The sequence below is a fragment of the Mastigoproctus giganteus genome, chromosome 9 (genome assembly GCF_048544385.1).
Source record: "Mastigoproctus giganteus isolate SK-2022 chromosome 9, ASM4854438v1, whole genome shotgun sequence".
Lineage (NCBI taxonomy): Eukaryota > Metazoa > Arthropoda > Arachnida > Uropygi > Thelyphonidae > Mastigoproctus > Mastigoproctus giganteus.
In genome coordinates, this window is record NC_143583.1 from 225,622,749 (window position 1) to 225,647,450 (window position 24,702).

The window sequence follows — 24,702 nt, forward strand, 5'->3', positions numbered from 1 at the left end:
GTTCCTTATTATACTCATCAGAGTCATTAGGCCTATAGCACACTCCTACTCTCAATTTCGATCTCCCAGTGCTTATGTCACACCAAACTGACTCAACACTGCACTGTCCAGCGATGTCGACTGGCTTCACTTCCTTGGTTTTTATGTGTTTCTTAACTAATAGCATAACCCCTCCCCCCTTCCTATCCTGTCTATCCTTTCTGTAGACGTTGTACTCCCCAAATTGCAGTTCTGCATCCCTTATATCTGTGTGACACCACGTCTCTGATATCCCAATAATATCTGCCTTTGATGTTTTGAGCAATACCTCAAATTCATCAAATTTATTTACTAAACTCCTAGCATTGGTGTACACGCAAGTATACCTGCACCTGTTTCTATTCTTAGCTACCCTAACACATAACAACCTTCAATCACGTTCCAGGGGTATCCAATCTCACAAGGTCGGCCATGGCCTGTTTAATTTCTTCCTCCCTATCCTCCGAGGTAGAGCAGTGCAACTAAGCCCTGCTCATTAAAGCCCTAACTACACTCTTCTTATGACCTCTAGTTTGGGCAGAACCAAAATTAGTATACTGGGCCCGACACCTCCTTCCTAAACACTTTTGTCTTTAATTGTTGGCCCACCCTGTAAATCCAGATATCCAAAAATGGCAGAGTGTCCCCCTGCTTGACCTCGGGGGTAAACTTTATAAAGTATTAAGCCAATTGAGAACCTCTGGCCCACGTCTCCTACATAGTATAGCGAACATGTCATCCACATACCTCTTCCAAGGCCGCAGGGACAGAGGATCAGAGGAGTTTAACATCCTATTCTCAAATTCTTCCATTATTAAATTAGCAATGACTGCGCTAATAGGTGAACCCATAGCCATGCCCCAGATCTGTTTATACATCACACCTGCAGATACTATAGTGGTGCCGGACAAACACAAGCTTACACCTTCACATATGTCCTGTACACTCAAATTCGTCCTGTCTCTCAAAGTATTATCACCCTCCAAGGCTGTGTGCACACAATCCAAAGCATGGTCCTCTGGAATAAAGGAAATGAAAAAAATTTAAATAAAAACCTAATGGAATAACAACCATAAGGGAAAGCAGAGTGAAGTTAAAATAAAATAAAGTGAAGTTAAAATTAAAATAAAGTGAAGTTTAATTTTTTTTTTTTTAGTGAAACACCCTCAGGTTCCAGTTCAGGGCACCACCAGGGGACTGCATTTTCGTGGGGCTTTATCTTTTCAAATGTGGTTTGGACAGCATTTATAATTAAGTTAGTGAGTTTTGAGACCAGATCATTAGGATGTGTAAGTGATCATTATACAGAAAGGACATATTGTATAGTGGTTATGTTCAAGTTGCACCCCATCTCCATGTTGTATACTCTGTGTTGCAGTACAAACTCTGTAAAGCCCAGAGATAGTGTGAGTTTTAGTATAGTCTGGGTAGTGTAGTGTTTGGTTGTGTTGGAATGTTGTTCCTCAGGTCACCTGGGGTTCCCCATTGCCTGTCCTTCACCATGGAGAGGTGGGCCAGGTTTTAAGGTGTGATAGGTTCTCTGGCTGGGACAAACCCTGGCGTCACCAAAGCTTGCTAGAGAGGGCTCCCTAAAAGGAAAAAAAAAACAGAAGTTTGTATTGGAAGCGAGTGTGGGGGGGACAGTTGAGGTGGGAAGGAAACAGATGAAGAAAAGAAGGTGGATTAGAAGATGGCTTCCACCTTGGAAACAGAAGTTAAAGGGGACAGAGGGTTGCTCCTGTGGAAGGAGCCCATCCTCCACAGAGGGATGGGGAGCAGAGAAAGTTTTGTAGTGGTAGAGTACCCTAGGTGCAAAGGTTGTGATGGGAGAGAAACAAGTATTAAAGGGGAATAAAGTCAGAGAGCCAGGGTGCCCTATGTTGGGTAGGAGATGGCACTGTAAATGTAAAGTACTTCTCTATTTTGAATCCCACACTGGCTTGTGGGATCTCTCCAATTCTATTAAGGAAGGTAGGAAAGGAGGTAACAAACAGGAACAGAGGAGGAAAGTTCTAATTACTAGAGCATCTTTTGATTCAAGGGAGGTCCCCACAGACCGGAGATGTGCAGATGTATCCCCAATTCACAAAGGGGGATAAAAGGGTGATACGAGTAGAGACCTGTTAGTTTAACTTCTCTTACAGGAAAAATAATGGAGTCCCAGTAAAAGAAGTAATGTGGCCCTGTCATCTAGACAGAGCTGCAATTATACTTCAAACACAGTATGGGTTTTATAAGGGAAAATCTTGTCTGACCAATTTGATTGGATACCTACAGTCTAGGAAAAAAAGAACTGAATGCAAAAAAGTAATTTTGATATATACTCTGCTTTCCAAAAAGCTTTTGATACTTTTGCACATAAAATAATACTGTACAAATTGGAGCAGTGTGGCATTAAGTGCAAGTATTAGCATTAATATTAGTAGAGGCATATGGTGAAAGTTGCTGCTATGGATAAAGGGATGGCTGAGTGGGAGAAGAAAGAGAGTGGTAATCAATGGATATTGTTCTTCATGGACTAATGTTATTAGTGGAGTACCCCAGGGCCTAATATTAGTTAACAATGTGTTGAGCACATTGTTGTTTTCTGTATTTATTATTGAGATTGATGAAGGTATATCAGGCTTAATTACCAAGTTTGCATACAAAGGTTGGCAGAGTTGTTAATGACAATAATGATTGCAACAGATCTAGAAAAGTTAGGCAGATGAGCTGAGAAACAGCAATTGAAGTTTAACATTGACAAATGAAACATAACCCCAGAGTAATGTACCAGCTGTATGGTAGTACACTCAAGGCAGTGTAAAATGAAAAGACCTAGGATTGTTGTGCAGTCAGATTTGTAGTTCTCTGAGCATTAAAAACAGGCTGCCAGAACAGCTCATGGGGTTTTTTCAGTGGTATACAGGAATTTTGCTAGCAGCGATAAGGAGGTGATTATCCCATTGTTTACGGAAATGGTCAGGTCACATCTTGACTACTGCATACAGGTCTACAGGCCTCATTTTAGGAAGATGTGTTGCTGCTGGAATGAGTACAGAGAAGAGCACTGAGATTGGTAAGGGGAAACAAAGGAGTGCTCTTACCAAGAAAGGCTTCAGTTCTGCAAATTGCATATTTTGGAGACTATGCACCTGTTAGTTGGTCTGATTGAGGTGTTTAAGGCTTTGAATATATTGAGCAAGCTCGATCCTGGTGGGTTTCTTCCTCTTGCTTGGACCAAAGACGGAGCACAAATTCAAATTGAAGAAGGATCGTTGAAAAATAGATGTGCGGAAGTTTTCTTTTAGCCAGTGGGTGGTTGATTAATTTGCACAACAAATGGAACTTCCCTCTATTGTGGAAGTTGATAGCTTAAATAAATTCAAGATGAACTGGACAAACTTGATGATCCTGCTCAGGTAGCTAACAAACTAAATGAATATTTTGCATCGACATTCACAAAAGAGGAGTTATTCAGCGAGGGGAATGCCAGAGGTGTATTCAACTCTAGCAGTAAGCTACAGAATCTTGAAATAACTGGGAGTAAAGTGGAGGAGAAACTGTTGAAGATAAACACAAGAAAGGCACCCGGGGTGGATGGGATCTATCCAGTTATATTAAAGGAGGCAGCAAAGGAAGTAAGCAAACCCTTAGCCATAATTATGAGAGCTTCCTTGGACTCAGGGGAGGTACCCATAGACTGGAAATGTGCAAATGTGACCCCAATTCACAAAGGAGGATCAAAGGCTGACACAAATAATTATAGACCTGTGAGCTTAACTTCTGTTCCAGGAAAATTAATGGAGGCACTGGTTAAAGAAGCACTGCAGGATCATTTAGACAAGACTTCAGTTATAGCTCAGACACAGCATGGTTTTGTTAAGGGGAGGTCTTGCCTGACCAACTTGGTTGGATACCATGATGCAGTCACAAAAGAACTGGATGCAGGGAATAACTTTGATATTATATACTTGGATCTTAGAAAGGCTTTTGATACTGTTGCACATGGAAGACTGCTACACAAATTGGAGCAGTGTGACATTGGAGGCAAATTGCTGCTATGGATAAAGGGGTGGTTGAAGGGGAGAAGACAGAGAGTAGTAATCAATGGACACTGCTCATCGTGGACTGATGTTATTAGTGGAGTCCCTCAGGGCTCAGTGTTGGGTCCATTATTGTTTTCTGTATTTATAAATGATATTGATGATGGTATATCGGGCTTAATGTCCAAGTTTGCAGACGATACAAAGGTTGGCAGGGTTGTCAAGGACACTACTGACACTATGCTGCTGCAACAGGATCTGGAAAGGTTGAGCAGATGGGCTGAGAGGTGGCAAATGAAGTTTAACATTGATAAATGTAAAGTACTACACATGGGAAACAGCAACCCCAGAGCAACGTATCAACTCTGTGGTACTACACTGACAGTGGTAGAGAATGAAAGGGACTTGGGGGTGGTTGTGCAGGCAGATATGAAGTTCTCTGAGCAGTGCAGACGGGCTGCAAGAGTAGCTCATGGAGTATTGTCAATGATATACAGGAATTTTTCCAGCAGGGATAAGGAGGTGATTATTCCATTGTATAAGGCGATGGTCAGGCGGTCAGGCCACACCTAGAGTACTGTATACAGGTCTGGAGACCTCATTTCAAGAAGGATGTAGAGCTGCTGGAACGAGTACAGAGAAGGGCAACAAGATTAGTGAATGGAACAAAGGGGTGCTCTTACGAAGAAAGGCTTAAGTTTTGCAAATTACAGTGTCTGGAGACTAGGCACCAGCGAGGTGATCTGATAGAGGTGTATAAAGCCTTGAATGGTTTAAGCATGCTCAATGCTGATGGGATTCTTCCTCTAGCTCAGAAAAATCACCTGAGAGGGCATAAATTCAAATTGAGGAAAGACAGATGTAGGATAGACGTGTGGAAATTTGCCTTTAGCCAGCGGGTGGTTGGTTGGTGGAACAGACTTCCATCCCTTGTGGTGGAGGTTGATAGCCTAAATAAGTTTAAGGCTCAGCTGGACAGGTATTTTGAACGAACAGAGGGGTGAAGTGGAAGTGGGTTTTTTTTTTTTTTTTTTTGGCTGATGCTGCATAAGCTTGCTTTCTTGCATCAAATGCCTCTACTAATGCTAATGCTAACTATTTCAGGGAATGAGTAGTTGAAATGGGAGGTGTATTTTTTTTTTTTTATTGGCTGATGCTGTATAAGCTTCCTTTCTTGCATCATTTACCACTGTAATGCTAATTGGGTATCAAGATTTCTCTCTGACTACTCTTTGTGCATGATGGTAGACAGCTCTCTGTCCTCTATGCTGGTGTTCTCCAAGGTTCAGTTCTGTCTTCCACTCTTTTCCTCTTGTATATTAATGACCATCTTCCATTGGCTGATCCTATCCATAAATTTGCTGATGGTATCACACTGCATTCCACTTTTCAGTTTGAGAAACCATGCCCTGCACAAACAGCTTCAACTTCTTGAATATCCACTGCCCATTCTTTGAATGCTGATCTCTGTGTAATTATCCAGTGGGGTAAAGATAATAACTAGTTAATTTCAATTGTTGTAAAACTCAGTCCTCTCATGTCTCACAAAAAGGATTCTTCCGCTCCTATGCTTATCTTTGGCAACTCTCAGATTTTTAGACAGAATCACATATCTCCCTTAGTTATTACCCTGACTTCTAATCTCTCTTGGTATAAGCATATCACAAATACTGCTTCCTCTGCTTCTACAAAACTGGGTTTTCTCTTTTGCTCTCAGTGTTACTCTACTTAAAGGTTACTCTACTTATTCTGTACAAATCTCAAATCTGCCCTACTCTGCAATATTGTTCCCACAACAGGGGCACTACACTGGAATCTTTTCACCCTCTCTCTCATAGATGTTTTGGGTTCCTTTTCTACAGATATATTTCCATGGTTTCTGTTCTTCTGAATTGTCTTCTATAATTCTCTCTCTCTCATCCAAACCATTCTGAACACATATTGCAACCAGTAAGCATCCTGTTTCTGTCCAACTTCAAGCTCACAGAAACTTTTCTTCTTTATTTATTCCGTGAACTTCCGTTTTCTGGAACTACCTCCCTTTGCATATATTTCCTAAAAATTACAACAGATTTAATTCAGAATTAAATCTGAAAATTCAGATTTAATATCAACAAGTATTTGGGATTTTCATTTAAAAAGAAAAAAAAAAAACCTTAGATGAAGCATATAGCCATAAGTTCTCTAATTTGATTTATATATTAGATGAAGAACAAATATTTATTTATAATTTTAGATAATATACTTCGATATTACAATTTCTAATTCATATTCTGATAGGATTTTAAAATTTTCATATTTCTGGATATGCTTTTTATTGTTTACTATGTATTGTCTTTCTAATATTCTCTCTTTATATTATTATATGCATTTTTATGTTATAGAGAAAGTAGGCAGGGAACAAGGGGAGAAGTTGCTGAAGAGTTTGCTGCTGTAATTCGGGCTTTGTGGATTGGTCATTACCGGTCTATATCACCTAAAGATTTCAAGGTATGTTACTGAATTTGAATTACCTATAATAGTATGAATTTTGCAAAGTGGTTTGTACAAGGCAAAGAACTCTAGCTGTTGTATACTGTTGTATACATGAAATATAATAGTATATATTATACAAGATATAATATATACTATTATATCTTGTATACTGTTCACATATATGAAACTGTTAAATGGAGTTGTGCACATGCTGTGTAATTTTTCAAAATTAGTAAAACGTTAAAATTTACAAATGGCTGTTAGAGAAGATGCTTCATGAGAAGCACAATCATTCATGTGGGTTTAAAGATTCAATGGTGTCTTCTTGTTGTTGTTATTTGGTTTTTAGGAGCATTAGCAACTAAGGCCATATTGCTCCGGGATATGCGGTAGTCATTCCTTGACCTTTCCACATCCTCCGTATTTGGTAGTGACGGGCTCGAACCCCGGTCTAATCAAGAAGCGTGTGCTATGCAGTGCTGCTCCTTCCCAACTGGCTACGGAGGTGCCCAATGGTGTCTACCAATCTAACATTTTCTGGCAGTGAACAAAATGCTGATGGACTTCCTCCATGTCACAGTTTCTGGATATTTCCCCCTCTAACGTCTTATTTTCAATTCTTATTGAAGAATTTTATTGAATCTTTTTCCTGTAAGCTTAAATAAAATGGCATGAATCTTGCTCTTTATGAACACGTTACTCAACAATTCATTGCAAGATTTCAAGAAAGTGGAACAATTAGCAATAGGCAATGAACAGAAGAAAAAAAGAAAAGAATGGAGGATGTATTATTATACATCCTTCATTATAGCTTTAGTACCACAGTGTTTTGAGCAGTCCATAAAAATCAGTTGGAAGCCATCAGATTCATCAGAGTATGTTTCGTTGTTTAATCAAATTAAAAAGAAAAAAAAAAAAAAAAACCCTCAAGAAAAGATAAAATTTTTGCTTAATCATATAATCTTTCAAGTGTTATCCTTATGTAAAAGGGCTGTATAGCTTCACCAAGAAACCTTGGATATGGTATACCATCCACAATGTTGTTGTTTGCAAGGATTCTGTTCGAACTTTTTCAGATTTGACTTAATTAAAAACAATGCATAATTAAAATTATGGTATGCCCTCTCTAAAGGAGAGGGTATTTAATTCAAAAACTGCAAATATTAATTAAGTTAAAGATAACTAAGGGCCAAAATCAATGCTATTATACATGAAACATCAAATCGTATGTATAGCTTAGCTTAATTTTCAGCACTCACCTCATAGTAATCTGCTTAGCTGGTGGAGGGTTTTACCACATACATAGTGGTTATAGGATTCTAATACTTTACAGGGATTATGGGTTTAAAATTAAGTTATGGGCTATAAAAAAATTTTTAAGAAAGGAAAGTGCACCTTCCATGGTTGCCTAATTAAATGAAACATCATTAATTTCAGTAAAAAATTTTATTTTATGAGTAACCAGTGTATAGCATCCTGTGGTGGTCAAATTAATGAATATAGGACATTGCACATTCTCATAACATTTAGAGATAAATAATAAAACAATAAAAGAGCACGAAGATGCTTGCTTGTTTGTGTTTTAACACATGTATTGATTGGGCTATAGAAAATGACATACAAGCTAACCAGATTCTGTTTTTGCAACTCCATAAACCTGCTTTAGTGAAGTGACTGTAAAACAGACAAAAATTTTTATTTCTTTATTAGAAACTGAATGCTACATTGTATAATGTATTCCAAATAATAAATACATTTGTAAATTGATGATTTATGTACATAAAATATGTTTTCACACCACTCATTTAATCCCAATATTTCAGACATTTAGGTAACTTAAACAGCATTAAGGGCTCATCGGGTACAGTTTTTCTCACTGTAATTTGTGGTTATTAACAGGAGAGATTGTTTTCAGGAATGGGATACACTTAAATAAGGAGAAGGGGTGTAAGAATATTTGCTAATACTATCGAATCAGTGTTGGGTGAGTTGTAAAACTGCTAGTTTGGGGAGGTATAGAAGGAGGAGACTAACAGACTAACATGGCTGCAAGCAGAAGTGAAAGTCATTCTTGCATTTCTTCTGATACATAAGTCTGTCACCTGAAAAAGTGAGGTGCCAGAGATTACAAGGCTTGCTGGAGATCATCATGAGACAAGCAAATACATGGGTTGTGTTTGGAGTATAGTAAAAAAAATTGTTCAATTTGAAGTATTGGTTATGTTATCAAATTGATTGGTTATCTATCAAATGCAGGCAATACAAAAGATGCATAATTTGAATTTGTGGAGTACAATGTGTATACTATGCAATTTGAATTTGTGGAATATAATGTATATAATGTGAATATAACAGAAAAGAGTTCTTTACTTATGTAAACTCTAGAAGGAAGGGAATGAATCAGATTGGTGCACTTGATATCGATGGTTCAACAGTTGATGGTCCTGCTCAGGCAGCTAACAAACTAAATGAGTATTTTGCATCTACATTCACACACGAGAAGTTATTCAGTTAGGAGAATGCCAGAGGCGAACTAAACTCTGCCACTGAGCTAGATGATTTTGTAATAACTGAGAGCAAAGTGGAGAAGAAATTTTTGAAGATAAACATAAGAAAGGCAACTGGGGTGGATGGGATCTATCCAGTTATATTAAAGGAGGCGGCAAAGGAAGTAAGCAAACCCTTAGCCATAATTATTGAGAACTTCCTTGGACTCGGAGAAGGTACGATAGACTGGAGATGTGCAAATGTGACCCCAATTCACAAAGGAGGATCAAAGGGTGGCACAAGTAATTATAGACCTGTTAGTTTAACTTCTGTTCCAGGGAAATTAATGGAGGCACTGGTTAAAGAAGCACTGCAGGATCACCTAGACAAGACTTCAGTTACAGCTCGGAAACAGCATGGGTTTGTTAAGGGGAAGTCTTGTCTGACCACTTTGATTGGATACTCTGATGTGGTCACAAAGCAACTGGATGCAAAGAATAATTTTAATATCATACATTTGGATCCTAGAGAAGCTTTTGATACTGTTGCACATGGAAGACTGCTGCACAAATTGGAGCAGTGTGGCATTGGAGGCAAATTACTGCTAAAAAGGGATGGTTGAGTGGGAGAAGACAGAGAGTGGTAATCAATGGACACTGCTCTTCGTGAACTAATGTTATTAGTGACGTCCCCCAGGGTTCAGTGTTGGGTCCATTTTTGTTTTCTGTATTTATTTATGATATTGATGATTGTATATCAGGCTTAATGTCCAAGTTTGTAGATTATACGAAGGTCATCTGAAGGGTTGTTAATGACACTAATGACAGTATGCTGTTGCAACAGGATCTAGAAAAGTTCAGCAGATGGGCTGAGAGGTGTCACACATTATACATTGACCTCAAGGACCAAGTAAAGAACTTGGTCCTTGAGGTTGTCACAGACATTCTCTCAGATATGCCAGACAAGCTGTACTTGCTACCTGGGAGTCTAAAACGCTGATGGAACTGATATTTGAGTGACACTCGAGTCAAGTGGACCCAATTTCGGTGAAGTCCGGATGGTCTGTGACAGCCAAATCCTCTGCTTGCACCTTCACGATGGTGGGACTGTTAGTAATCCTGAGTATAACCTCCACGCACAAGTACATGGTGGTTGACCACCCAGGTGTGAACCAACGTAAGCAGGGGTCGAGGTGTGGCACCCACACCACATGGAGGAATGCCGCCCCTCTATGTTACCAGGCAGTACTGGGTGGTAGATGACTCTCATCAACCGGTGAAATACCACCACTTTGCTTATTGGAGGCTTGAAGTGGTGGAACCCATGTTTAGTCTCTAGAGCTAAGTTCCGGTCAACCCTTCCCTATCTCTTCCATCATGCAGTATGATTGATGACTTTTGAGGTTATGATGAATGTCGTGGCGAGATCCAATATTCCTTACATTTCGAGGGTACAGCTCTAAAATGGTGTTCTCAGGCCGGCCGCTAGTTAGTACACCGTATCGAACCTATTGGTAACTCTCTAGGAGGCTTCCAGATGATACACTAGCTGATCCGGAAGCTACCTCTACTCTGCCAGATAGTGACTGGAGGAATTCCGAGTAGTGTGTATGCGGGGTGCATTGATGAGGCCACGTTATGTCAAGGATCTGGGTATATTCTTACCACGTGTATGCCATATCCAAAAATTTCATTACTTCATACAGCATGTCCCACCCACTTTTTCTTACTATTGAATACACCATGAATTGTCAAACTAATAGAGCAAGCTTATCTGCGAAAACATCGAAAACATCTAAGCCTCCCAAGCACTTCCTAATTCATTTCACAAATATATGTGGTCTCAATTCTAATCTCAACGATGTCCATTTCCACTTGCAGTCTGCCAAACCCCATGTACTTTTTCTGACAGAATCTCAGTTATCGGTTGATTCAACTACTGCTCATCTTAGATGCCCAAATTATTTGCTGTATGATTCCTTTCGCCTCAAAGGTGGTACTTGTGCATATGTCCATTCTGACATTCCCTGTCAGAGACTTGGCAATTTGGAATCTCCTCTCTTTGATCTTCTCTGGCCTACAATCTCTCTTCCTCATTGTGTCAAATTCATCTGTTGTTTCTACTGTTCTCCCAACTCCACTAATCGGAGTTCTTTGACTTTCTCTCTTTGCAACTTGAATTTCTCCAGTCCAACTTTCCTAACAGTGATTTAAATTTCCTTGGTGATTTTGATGTTCACAACTCCAGCTGACTTCCGTTTTCTAGTCACACCGACCCAGCAGGTCGAGATGCTGAGGCTTTTGCAATTACTAATGACCTAGCACAGATTGTTCATTTACCTACAAGAATACCAGACAATCCTAATCATACAGCCGATACACTTGATCTTTTTCTCACAAACAACCCTTCTAAGTACACGGTTGAAGTGAGATGTCCTTTAGTACTTCAGATCACAACTTGGTGATTGTCTCTTCTCCAATTGAACCTTTATCTCATGGCTATTCCCAACCTCGTGTTGTTTGGCATTACAAGAATGCAAAATGGGATGACCTGCGAGTCTTCTTTTCCTTGGTCGGATTACTGTTTCAAAACTTCTGATGTCAACGTTTGCTCAGATCGTGTCAGTGAAATTATTCTTGCAGGAATGGAATCCTTTATCCCACACTCCACTTTAAAATCTCGTCTTTTATCTAAACCTTGGTTTTCCAATAAATGTGCTAAGGCTGTTCAAGAGAAGAATGTTGCATATCGTAAATGGCTTGTTTCTAATTCTTCAGTTTCATTTTCTGCCTACACAAAAGCTCGCAACAATTGTAAAGCAGTTATTAATCAGTCCAAACTAGAGTTTGAACAGGCTAAGAGTAGAAAACTTGCTTCTTGCCCTAATGGTAGCCGAGCATTCTGGTGTCTTGCCAAAGCTATTGGCCGCAACTTTTACCCATCTCTGCTCCCACCTCTGTCCAAACCAGATGGTTCTGTTGTACTGCAGCCAAGGATAAAGCTGACCTGCTAGCATCCCATTTTCCTTCCAGCTCATGTATTAATGATCTTGGTAAAACACCTCCCACCATTCCCAACACGCTCCATTCAATGCCTCCTGTGGTCTTCCGTTAAAAGGATATCAGAAGGATTTTGATGAATCTTGATGATAAGAAAGCTCCAGGTCCTGATGGTATTTCTCCACTTGTTCTCGAAACCTGTGTTCCTGAACTTACTCCTATTCTTTGCCGCATTTTTTCACTTTCTTATTCCAAAGATGCTTTTCCTTCTGCTTGGAAATTTGCTCATATCCAGCCAGTTCCTAAAATGGGTGAAAAATCCCTCCCATCCAATTATCGTCCCATTGCAATTACTTCTACTCTTTCTAAAGTAATGGAGAAATCAATTAACCGCCAACTCTTAAACTACCTAGAAACCTTCCGTCTGGTCAACGATTGCCAGTATGGATTCCGTCAGTGTTGATCCACTGGTGATATTCTGGCTTATGTTACCCATTTATGGACTAATTCAATGGAAAGGTTCGGTGAAACACAAGTAGTTGCTCTTGACATCTCAAAGGCTTTTGATCGTGTTTGGTATAAAGGTCTTCTAAACAATCTTCCATCTTGTGGTTTGCCAACTGTTTTTAGTAATTGGTTATCCAGTTTTCTCTCTGATTGCTCACTGAGGGTGATGGTAGATGGCTCTCTGTCTTCTAACTTCTTCACTAATGCCGGTGTCCCCCAAGGTTCAGTTCTTTCCCCCACTCTTTTTCTCTTGTATATTAATGACCTTCTTCCATTGACTGGAAATCCTATCCATAGTTTTGCCGATGATAGCACATTGCATTCCACTTTCCATTTTGAGAAACCTTGTCCTGCTCAATCAGCTTCAACTTCTTGAAAATCTCTACTAATTCCTTAAATGCCTTCAGTCTTGTCTTATATCTCTCAAAAAGGATTCTTCTGCTCCTATGCTTATCTTTAGTGACACTCCGATTTCTAGGCAAAATGATATATCTCATTTGGGGTTTATCCTGACCTAATCTCTCTTGGCACAAGCACATTAGAAATATTGCTTCCTCTGCATCTAAAAAACTTGGTTTTCTCTTTCGCTCTCGGCGTTACTTTTCTTCCAAACAACTGCTCACTCTGTACAAATCTCAAATCCTCCCTGCCATGGAATATTGTTCCCACCTCTGGAATGGTGCCCCCAAAACCTCTCTCAGGCTTCTTGATTCCATTTAGAAGAGGGCAGTTAGGTTAATTAATGATTCATCTCTAACAGAGTCTCTCCACTCGCTTTCTCATAGACGTACTGTTTCTGCTGCATGCCTCTTCTACAGATACTTCCATGGGCACTGTTCTTCTGAATTTGCTTCTATAATTCCTGCTCTCTCTTTCACAATAGTCCAGACACGTGCCGCCACCAGCCAACATCCATTTACTGTCCAACTTCAAACCCACAGAACCAATTTTTCATCTTCCTCATTTATTCATTCAACTGCCGTTTTCTTTAACAACCTTCCTTCATACGTATTTCCTGAAAATTACAATCTACAGAAGTTCAAGTTCAATGTCAACAAACCCAGGCCGCACCCCGGCTGACGTAGGAACCAACCCACTTATCGGAAGACTTGCTAAAATATCACCTTATAACAATATCAAGCAACAATAGACACGACTGCGCAATAAAAACCAAACCAAGGATGAAACAAACAGTGAACAAGAGCTAACCCCTCTTTTACTGAAGGACCACCACCACCACCGGACAGATAAGTATAGCTCCACTCGCTTATTCCGATAATTACCCGTTGGGCTTTGTTTCTCCTATACCAGTTTGCTGAATTCCTAAATTAAGTATTAAAAATATTCAAAAATTTAAAAATAAACTGAAAGACAAATTAGCATAAAAATATCATTATTTAATAAATTAAATAATCTAAAGGAGATAAAAATCTCACGAAAAAGGCAAAACTGATAAGGAGTTAACAGAAACGGGTAATTATGAGACATTCCTTTAAAACTGGGTATCGATCCGCTCAAAGCCCCTGAAGAAGTAGCGGATAGATGACCAGATAAGGGAATGTTTAGTATTGATTAATAACATTAATTAAAATTAAACAATTAGTATTAGAACTAACTTTTTATTATTGTTTATTATATAATTTGAACGCCACCACAGACCCCTAGGAATATGTTAGACTTGAAATGCTAACAAAATCTCCTGTTCAGGATACACCCTAATACCCAATGGAAAATAGACACTAAAGTTTAATTCATCTAAGCAATCAAACTAAAATATATCAAGCACGTATAATTGTCGAATTGCCAACGGCAATGGCATTAATGTAGCAAGGGATAAAATATTAAAACAATCAATAAAACAATCAAATTTAATTCATTTAAGCATCAAAAAAAAATATATATATATATGTATGTATATATATATATTATGTACACTGTAGATTTGACAGGATATTCTCACTAATTTTTAAAATAACTAAATGCACAAGGCATAATACATTAATAGTTTAATATCTATATAATATCGGTGTGTAGATACACCATAGACAACTCTTAAAAAACTACAAAGTAGTTGTTGTGGGCATCATTTGCTCTTTCTCATATTGTGCTCTGCCTTCACGACGAGTTGCCATGATAATGCACTACCTCGAATAAGTAACGCTTCACTAATAGAGAAGACTATTGTTACTTATTCTCGGTGAGTACCACCACCACCCAGACATGTTTCAAGGCTATTGGCCTATCATCGGTGGGTGGGCAGGTACCCTGGTATTGCAGACATGACGACCCAGTTGTGAAGATAATCACACAATAGGAGAGATGCCAAAAGGTGGTAGTAGTAGTAGTAGTAGTGGCATGTGATGCAAGAAAGCAAATGTATGAGCTTATACATTTGCTTTCTTGCATCAGCAGCATCAGCCAAAAAAAAAAAAAAAAAAAAAAAATCACACCATTCCCTCCAAATGCCTGTCCAGTGGGAATTTGTTCCAGCAATTCACCACCTGCTGGCTAAAGGCACATTTCCGCACATCTATTCTACATCTGTCCTTTCTTAATTTGAATTTATGCCCCCTTAGGTTCGTAATCTGAACAAGTGGAAGGATCCCATCAGAATTCAGCATGCTGAACCCATTCAAGGCTTTATACACCTCAATCAGATCACCGCGCAGGTGCCTAGTCTCCAGCCACTGCAATTTGCAGAACTTAAGCCTCTCTTGATAAGAGGATCCCTTCATTCCCCTCACCAATCTTGTTGCCCTTCTCTGTACACGCTCAAGTTAATCTACATCCTTCCTAAAATGAGGCCTCGAGACCTGTACGCAGTACTCAAGGCGTGGCCTGACCATTGCCTTATACAGAGGGATAATCACCTCCTTTTCCCTGCTAGCAAAATTCCTATATGATGCCCACAACAACTACTTTTTTTTTTGTAGTTTTTTAAGAGTTGTCTATGGTGTATCTACACACCGATATTATGTAGATATTACACTCTTAATGTATTATGCCTTGTGCATTTAGTTATTTTAAATATTGTCATATACACCTTTTGGCATCTCTCATATTGTGTGATTATCTTCACAACTGGGTCGTCATGTCTGCAATACCAGGGTACCTGCCCACCCACTGATGATAGGTCAATAGCCTTGAAACATATCTGGGTGGTGGTACTCACCGAGAATAAGTAACAATAGTCTTCTCTATTAGTGAAGCGTTACTTATTCGAGGTAGTGCATTATCATGGCAACTCATCGTGCAGGCAGAGCACAATATGAGAAAGAGCAAATGATGCCCACAACAACTACTTTGTAGTTTTTTAAGAGTTGTCTATGGTGTATCTACACACCGATTCTCACTAATATACTTGTATAATATTTTTGCATAAATCTTTTCTTTAGATGATATTGTTTCTTTGCAAGTGTCAAGAAATAAACTGTTCACTTTTATGAAGTAATAAACTATTCACACCTTTGGACACCACAGTAAATAATATATATAATATATAAAAATAATGTTAATAAAAATAATGTTAGTTAATAAAAAACTGCATTATTTATTGTGACGTGCAAAGTGTATTTCTGGTCTATTTTGTGATTTATAATATTTTCTTTTTCTTTGATATTGTTGATATTGTTTAATTGGGTTACTGCTAATTATGAACCCCTTGGGCATAAATCATATTTAATTTCTTATGAATCCATTCTTATTAAACTCTCTCGCTCTCTCTCTATCTCTATATATATATATATATGAAAACGAAGAAGTGGAAGGAAAAAATAAAAAATGAAGAAGTGAAAAAAAAAAAAATATATATATATAGGAAAAACAATACGTGTACCTGTCATTTGTGACACTTATATATATATATATATATATATATAATATTTATTATTAGTATAAAATATAGTAAGTAGATATTTATGCTTAGAATTAGACTAATGAAAATGCGGTGTACCCTGGGAGCGATATACGTGTTGACCGAAAGGGGGGGGGGGAAGAAAGGAATTGAAATTAAAATAAATGTAACAATAGAAAAAAATAAACCAAATGGAATTTTGAAGAGATGACCAAGGTGGAAATAGCATTGCGGTGTCATTCATAATTTTTGTGTCTTCTTCAGAGGTCATCCACCAAAATAATGAAAAAGACAGCAATACTCTTACTTCTGTTTCCGACATGTTCTGTATGTCAAGGTACACGTGTGAAATTCCACGTGGTAAATCTAATATAAATTTTGAATAAGGTTATACAGGTTAGCCAATACAATATGTGTTGATAAAGTAATACATACAGATCATGGATGACCTTACAGGAGTAAGTAGAATGCTATGAAGGTGGAAAAACCAAAGACAAAGGTAAGGAAAATTAGAATGATGGGAACTTACCGCTACTGGTCGGACTGACAGAAAAGACTGTGTCAGAGGATTACCAGTGTATTTATGCGTGGGCACATTAGCGGCGCCTAGCGTTAGACCAAATTTCGGTGTATGTTTGAGATGAAATGAAATTACGTGGGCGGTGAAACTACGCTAGGATTAAGTACATGATGCTCCAACTGCCCAGGATAGTAAGAAATATAATAGCTGACAAAGTAGCAGTAGAAGGCAGCTAAACTTTGTTAAGGCGAAAAATAACTTGGGTAAAGTTAGAAAAATAGAGCTCTGGTGTAGCGTTCGGTAAACTCATGGCGCAGAGGACATAATATGTAGAGGTTAGCAAAGTAAAAAGATGATTATAGTAGAAATATGTAGTTTGGCTAGGGTAGTTCGGGTTGCAAACCTGTTCCTATAGTTAGGACCCTGAACGAATGTCCGAGAGTTAGTGCATTATGTATTTAAGTCAGTTGTGTTAAAAGTGGTATACTTATGCTCTGTACTGTACTCCGCAACACAATTATAACTCAGTACATACACATTCAACACACACAATACAGAGCACAACAGCATTTAATGCTTCTAACTTAGATAAATATGGGATCCATAACCTTAAATTCAACACTTGCAAAAATAAACTATGTTTAACCTGTCCTTGTATGCACCTGCAACATATAACAAATGATGCATCAAAACCTACATTTTGTAAAACTAGTAATGTTATATACCTCATAATGGACAATACCTGTAACATAAAATACGTTGGACAAACTAGCAATAAATTACACCTGAGAATTAATCAACACAGATCAGACATCAATAACTACCTAAATAGAAATAGTAATAATATAGAACAAGAAATAGAATATCTGCATTTTCAGTCTCACAACTTCAGCAATATATACATATCCATACTAGCACAGATTAGTAACATTAACATTAGAACTAAACGAGAAGAAATATTTATGTTAAAACTAAAAACCTTATACCCGTATGGTCTAAATAATGAATTCAACCATAAAATTATTACCAACAACTTAACAGACTGCTGTATATATGACAAATTCAATATAATTAAATTCCACAATAACCCACACAAACGTACGGGCGCCTTCGTAGCCAGGTGGGAATGAGCAGCAGTGCGTAGCACACGCTTCTTGATTAGACCGGGGTTCGAGCCTGTCACCACCAAATACGGAGGATGCGGAAAGGTCAGGAAATGACCACCACCGCATATCCCGGAGCAATATGGTCTTAGTTGCTAATGCTCCTAAAAACCAAACAACAACACAAACGTACTAAAAAATCTAAAAATACCAGCATTAAACACAAGCCTATTTTAGGCGATTTTTATTCCACCCTTAAAGAATGGGATAAAAATATTATAGATGTACATTATATACATAATTTACTTTTCAGTACTAAACACAATATACTGAGAGCACTGCACAAGTTCATACACACTTTCAACTTCGAGTCCAAACATCTCTTTCATATAATAAACGATATTTGTAAATTCAACCTAAAAACAAACGCACCACAACAGGTGATAATGAATCAATCATAATCTTGAACTTCAGTAGCCAGATCATGGACAATATAAATATCAATAAACTTATAAATCAGCATAATCATCTACTTCCTAATGCCAGCCAAAGTTATATAAAAGTAAGATATAAATATAAAAAACCCTTTGGATTATTAGCCTGTAACTACAAATCCATAGCTACCAATTTAATATCCCATATTGCAGACACCAACAACTGCATATGCAAACATAGTAACATGCAACAATATATTGATCCAGATTATGGACACATCATCACTGGTAATCTAAACATAATTACAGACCCAATACTCAGATACGTACTATCACAGGGATTTAAATTCAGACCATGTACCAAATTAAATATAACCACCTTCAATAAACAGATATATCAAGACCTGGTAAACTACTGCTTCCAACTAGCTTACAAAAATAACACACCTGTAGAGGCATACCATATGTGGATCAGCCATACATTCACTCTATTCAAGCAAAAATATGCTTTACCCAATTCAAATATATATAACCAGCATAAATACCACAACTTGGCTAAATTAAAACAAAAACTACTAGAAATACATAAAGACTTCATAATCACACCTGTAGATAAAGCTGCAAACAACTTGGCATTCATTTGCAAATCTTTCTATGCACAAACTTTGACAAATGAACTTAACTCCAGCAATACTTACAAAGCTATATCCAGTACCTGCAATAGTATTACAAAAAAACTAATAGCCTTCAATAAAAAACTAAAGCTGAACTTGAACAATTGCAACTTGCCTTATATATACTTCATTCCAAAATTTCATAAAAAACCCATAGGTTTCAGATTCATAACCTCCTGCAAAAATAGTTAGTGCACAAACCTGGAAAAACACTAGAACAACTACTGCAACCACTGCTGCATAACATACATAACAGCAGAATCATAGGCAACAACCTACCTGTATTAAAATTTTTGCAGAATAATAAAGTCAATAATATTCAAACCTTTGATTTCCACAGCCTATTTACAAGTATTAATCAAACCAATCTAAAATCTGTACTCAAGGATATCTATGCTAAATATAAGGATTATATATCCTGCAATACCTATTACTGGAACAACTTACTGAACCTATGTATCTCCAATAATTTTATATATGACAGTAATACAGTGTATCAACAAACCAATGGAACACCTATGGGCAACCCAGCCTCATGCATAATAGCCAACCTATATCTGTATTGGTCAGAAACATCATTTCCACGACTTTATCCTATATAGATATATAGATGACCTCATAGTGATCAACAGCCTGAATTTCATCAAGGATTATGGACACTTATACCCCAATGAACTCATACTGGAAAAAACAAACAACTTTGATACAGCAGCCAATTTCTTGGATCTAGACATTAAGTTAAAGAATGACATAGCCTCCATCAATTCAACTGTAAGGTTTACTATGCTAAGGTTGAATGAGTGAAGCATTCAACCTTAGCATAGTAAACCTTACACAATGGAATTCAAATATTTCCAAACAGGTACATGCCAATGTTATTCTGGCACAATGCATCAGAATAGCAACCATATGCAGCGATAATGAAACAGCCATCGATAACATCAGGATATTATACAGGAAACTGATAAACAATCTTTTTCCTATAGCATATCTGCGCCATCATATCATTAAAGCCCTTAACATATTAAGGCACAAGAACCTCAAGGAGATTAATATAAACAGCATTATTGACATATAATTATTCCCATACATATCAAGTATGTATATAGTGTAAATACAATACACTAGGCCTCTGTGGTGTCTTACAGCCTGGAAAACTCGTACCCACCAATTGGCCTAACACAGTGTATTTATCTTGTAATTATGTTCAAGCCCAACTTTATTTATATGTGAATATATTATAGCTTAATTGTATTCAAGTATACCACTTTTAACACAACTGACTTAAATACATGATGCACTAACTCTCGGACATTCGTTCCGGGTCCTAACTATAGGAACGGGTTTGCAACCCCGAACTACCCTAGCCAAACTACATATTTCTACTATAATCATCTTTTTACTTTGCTAACCTCTACATATTATTTCCTGTGCACCATTAGTTTACCGAACGCTACACCAGGGCTCTATTTTTCTGACTTTACCCAAGCTATTTTTCGCCTTAACAAAGTTTAGCTGCCTTCTACTGCTACTTTGTCAGCTATTATATTTCTTACTATCCTGGGCAGTTGGAGCATCATGTACTTAATCCTAGCGTAGTTTCACCGCCCACGTAATTTCATTTCATCTCAAACATACACCGAAATTTGGTCTAACGCTAGGCGCCGCTAATGTGACCACGCATAAATACACTGGTAATCCTCTGACACAGTCTTTTCTGTCAGTCCGACCAGTAGCGGTAAGTTCCTGTCATTCTAATTTTCCTTACCTTTGTCTTTGGTTTTTCCACCTTCATAGCGTTCTACTTACTTCTGTAAGGTCATCCATGATCTGTATGTATTACTTTATCAACACATTTGTATTGGCTAACCTGTATAACCTTATTCAAAATTATATTCAAAATTTATATTAGATTTACCATGTGGAATTTCACACGTGTACCTTGACATACAGAACATGTCGGAAACAGAAGTAAGAGTATTGCTGTCTTTTTCATTATTTTGGTGGATGACCTCAAAAGAAGACACTAAAATTATGAATGACACCGCAATGCTATTTCCACCTTGGTCATCTCTCTTCAAAATTCCATTTGGTTTATTTTTTCTATTGTTACATTTATTTTAATTTTGATTCCTTTCTTCCTCCCCCCCCCTTTTCGGTCAACACATATATCACTCCCAGGGTACACCGTATTTTCATTAGTCTAATTCTAAGCATAAATATCTACTTACTATATTTTATACTAATAATAAATATTCTTTATATATACATTATGGTTGTAGGGTATTTTTTGCGTTAGCAGTGACCCTGATCCATATTTCACGTTATCGTAATTCTGCTTATCTAATCTTATCTAAATCTTAATTTCCTCCCCCCGCATATACCAATAGCTTCTCCATTCTATTATTCTATAAGATTATATATATATGCACCTAATTCTGTTTTTACACGATAGATACGTTCCTGAAAAATACGTGTAAAAAAAATTCGTGTAAAAAAAGACATTGTATTTATGGAAGAAAAGAAGATTGGTTCCGGATCTAAAAAAAATCAGTAAAAATAATTAAAAAAAAAACACATAAAATATTCGTTTTAAGCTTATTATTTTATTTCAACAAAATACACATGTAATAATATGTAATTAAAATGTACTAAAATAAATTTGTATGCATATGAAATGAAAAAAAATTCTTCATGAACAAAAAAAATCTGTTTTACACATAAGATTTTATTCATTTTCACTTTCTGATAATAAACGGCGCATACGTTTGCGTACGACTGGAATATCACTGCCATCACTAGAAATGTTGTGGACATCGTCTTCTTCCTCTATTAATGAAATTCTTTCTGTGATCTCTTCAGCAAAATCAGCACGAGTCTCCTCTGGTGCTGATGTTTCACCGGTTTTACGAACGAATTCAGTTATTAATCGTTGTGTTCGTGTTTTGGTTAGGCCATTATATAATTCTCTGTAAGAGGCTGTCAACAACTTCAGTTCACGTTGAAACTTCCCAGCGCGTTCCTCATTAGGGTCATGTTTGACAAAATGATTACCTAATTTTCTGGCCAGTTCCAGACCTTCTTTTATTAAATCTGCATTTAGAACAGGATCATTTTCTTCATTATCACTACGTTCTGTGGGATAAGGAGTCCCAAGGACAACCTCTAATATTTCATCTTCGCTTAGGGCTTTGTCGGTTAACAATTCATCAATATCTTCAAACGATAGATCATCGAATCCTTCTCCACCAATTTTGTGTGCCATTGTAATGATGTTGGGAAATTCGGTCGTATTAGGGATGATGGGATCTTTGCTTTTTACACATTGTGGCCAAACCGCTTTCCAACACGCATTTAAAGTTGCTGGTTTTAATTCAGTTAACGCTAATCCAACTTGATTGATACAATCCATAATTGAGAATTTCTTCCACACATCAATGACTGTTAGTGTTTCATCATTCAGTTTGTCCAAAACGTGTTGGAATGTTCGTTTTACGTAGTATGTTTTAATTGTCGCAATTATACCTTGGTCTAGCGGTTATATCAAAGATGTAGTATTAGGTGGCAGAAATAAAATTTGTACGTTTGGGTGTTCCAAGACAGGATGGCCGGGTGCATTGTCAAGAATCAGAAGAACTTTAAATTCGAGACCTTTCAAATTCATATAACGTCTGACTTCTGGGACGAAACATTTGTTGAACCATTCTGTAAAAATAGTAGTGGTCACCCAGGCCTTCTTGTTTGCCATCCAGTGAACAGGCAGTTTATTGATATCTACACCTTTCATTGAACGTGTGTTTAGGGCTCAATTTACCAGCAGTGGTTTCAACATACGATCTCCTGAAGCGTTGGAGGAAAATAATAAGGTCACACGATCCTTAGCTACCTTAAAACCACCACCAGTTTTCTGCGATTTGGCTACATACGTTCTGTTCGGCATTCGTTTCCAGAAGAAACCAGTTTCATCTGCATTCCACACTTGATCAGGAGTGTATCCTCCATCTTCAATAATTTTTGCAAGTTCCTGCGGGAATACTTTAGCAGCCGATTCATCTGCAGATGCAGTTTCACCTTTAATTTTTATATTATGAAGAGCATTCCTTTTAAGAAACCCTGTCATCCAACCTGTACTCGCAGAAAATTCATACTTTCTGTTTAACTGAGATGAAGTGCTTGGCTCCTTTTCTTTAATCTGTCTGTAAATTCTTAGTGCTGTTTGCTTGATGGCATTTCCATCTACTGGTACTCTTTTTTGTGACTGATCTTCTATCCATATTACCAGGGCCTTTTCCATTTTTTCCTTGACAATATCTCTTGTATATGATGATGAATTAACACTTACTTTTGTTCCAGAACATACCGACTTCCTAATTGCAGCTTCATTTTTCTTAATAGTTCTTACGGTAGCTTCATGTACACCAAAATGCTTTCCTACAGACGTAGCCCCTTGTCCAGTTGCAAGACGATCTAAAATTTGAATTTTAAGTTCCAAAGAAATCGCTTTCCTTTTCATTTTGGTAATAGGCGAATTATTCGACATTATATAAGGGCTACCGAAAAATATCTCAGTTATCATTAATAAAAAAAGGTATAAAAATTTTGTAAACTTACAATTTATTGACTATCGGCAAAATTAATAAATTTATATGTGCACAAATTTCACTAAAGATTCTTTCACTTTGAAATAGAGCTTACTACTACATGTCTGCCGAAGATACAATGCACGAATACCGTAGATGTGCACCAAATTCAATAAAAACGTTGATGATTCATAGATACCTAGACGTACACATTGGTAAGCAAAAGCACGCGTTTCAAAACGCATACACTAGCTGTTATCCAATCTATTGGTGCGTGTAATATAGAAATGATACTAATATGCCACAAATAAAAAAAATTTTCTTAGAATTTAGGCAAAAAAAAATTCATAGAAATCGTGTTAAATCAAAATGACTCGCGTAAAAAGAGAATGAAATATTTATTTTGAATTCGTGTTAAACCAAATTCGTGTAAAAAAAGTTCGTGCAAAAACAGAATTAGGTGTATTAGTCAGTTTTATTTAATAGTATCTATCTGTAGGGAATTAGGTGTATAAGGACCAAACTAACAAGTTAATAAAAGTAAACTAGCTTTATCCTGGAAGGTATAAAATAATAATGAAAATAACAGTAAAAAATGATAATAAAAATGATATTAAATATAGTGCTAATAAGTTAAAAACAGTAGAAATAAAGGGAAAATAAAAATCGACTGAATATGTCAAATTTACATAACTCATGTTTACATCCTTATATTAATATGGATATATTGGTTGATTAATTCAATTAAGTGGTATTTTTATACGTGCATGATTTAGACATTATAGGTATTAGTGTGTATACGGATCAGGTAATCAAGCTAGCATATATAGGCTATCTTAATTCTGGTTGGCCTATAAACATTATGTTAATGTAAACATATTAATTACTATGACGCAAAATATGAAAATATCAATACTAAATGATAATGAAGATATCATAACTAAATTATAATGAAAATGAAAATATCAATACTAAATGATAAAGGGTGATGCAATTTTTTGAAAATCATTCCCTCACATGGCCATCT

General features: G+C 37.1%; 1 protein-coding gene across 1 annotated transcript in view; it reads left to right on the forward strand.

Annotated features, from left to right (window-relative positions):
* Positions 1–24,702, forward strand: part of LOC150081141 (ubiquitin carboxyl-terminal hydrolase 8-like) — a 581,739-nt gene that overhangs the window by 414,568 nt on the left and 142,469 nt on the right. Inside the window, exon 15 of the mRNA XM_090381373.1 lies at positions 6,428–6,533. Within this exon, the coding sequence (XP_090237499.1) occupies positions 6,428–6,533 (106 nt within the window). The remainder of the gene's footprint in view (positions 1–6,427; positions 6,534–24,702) is intronic.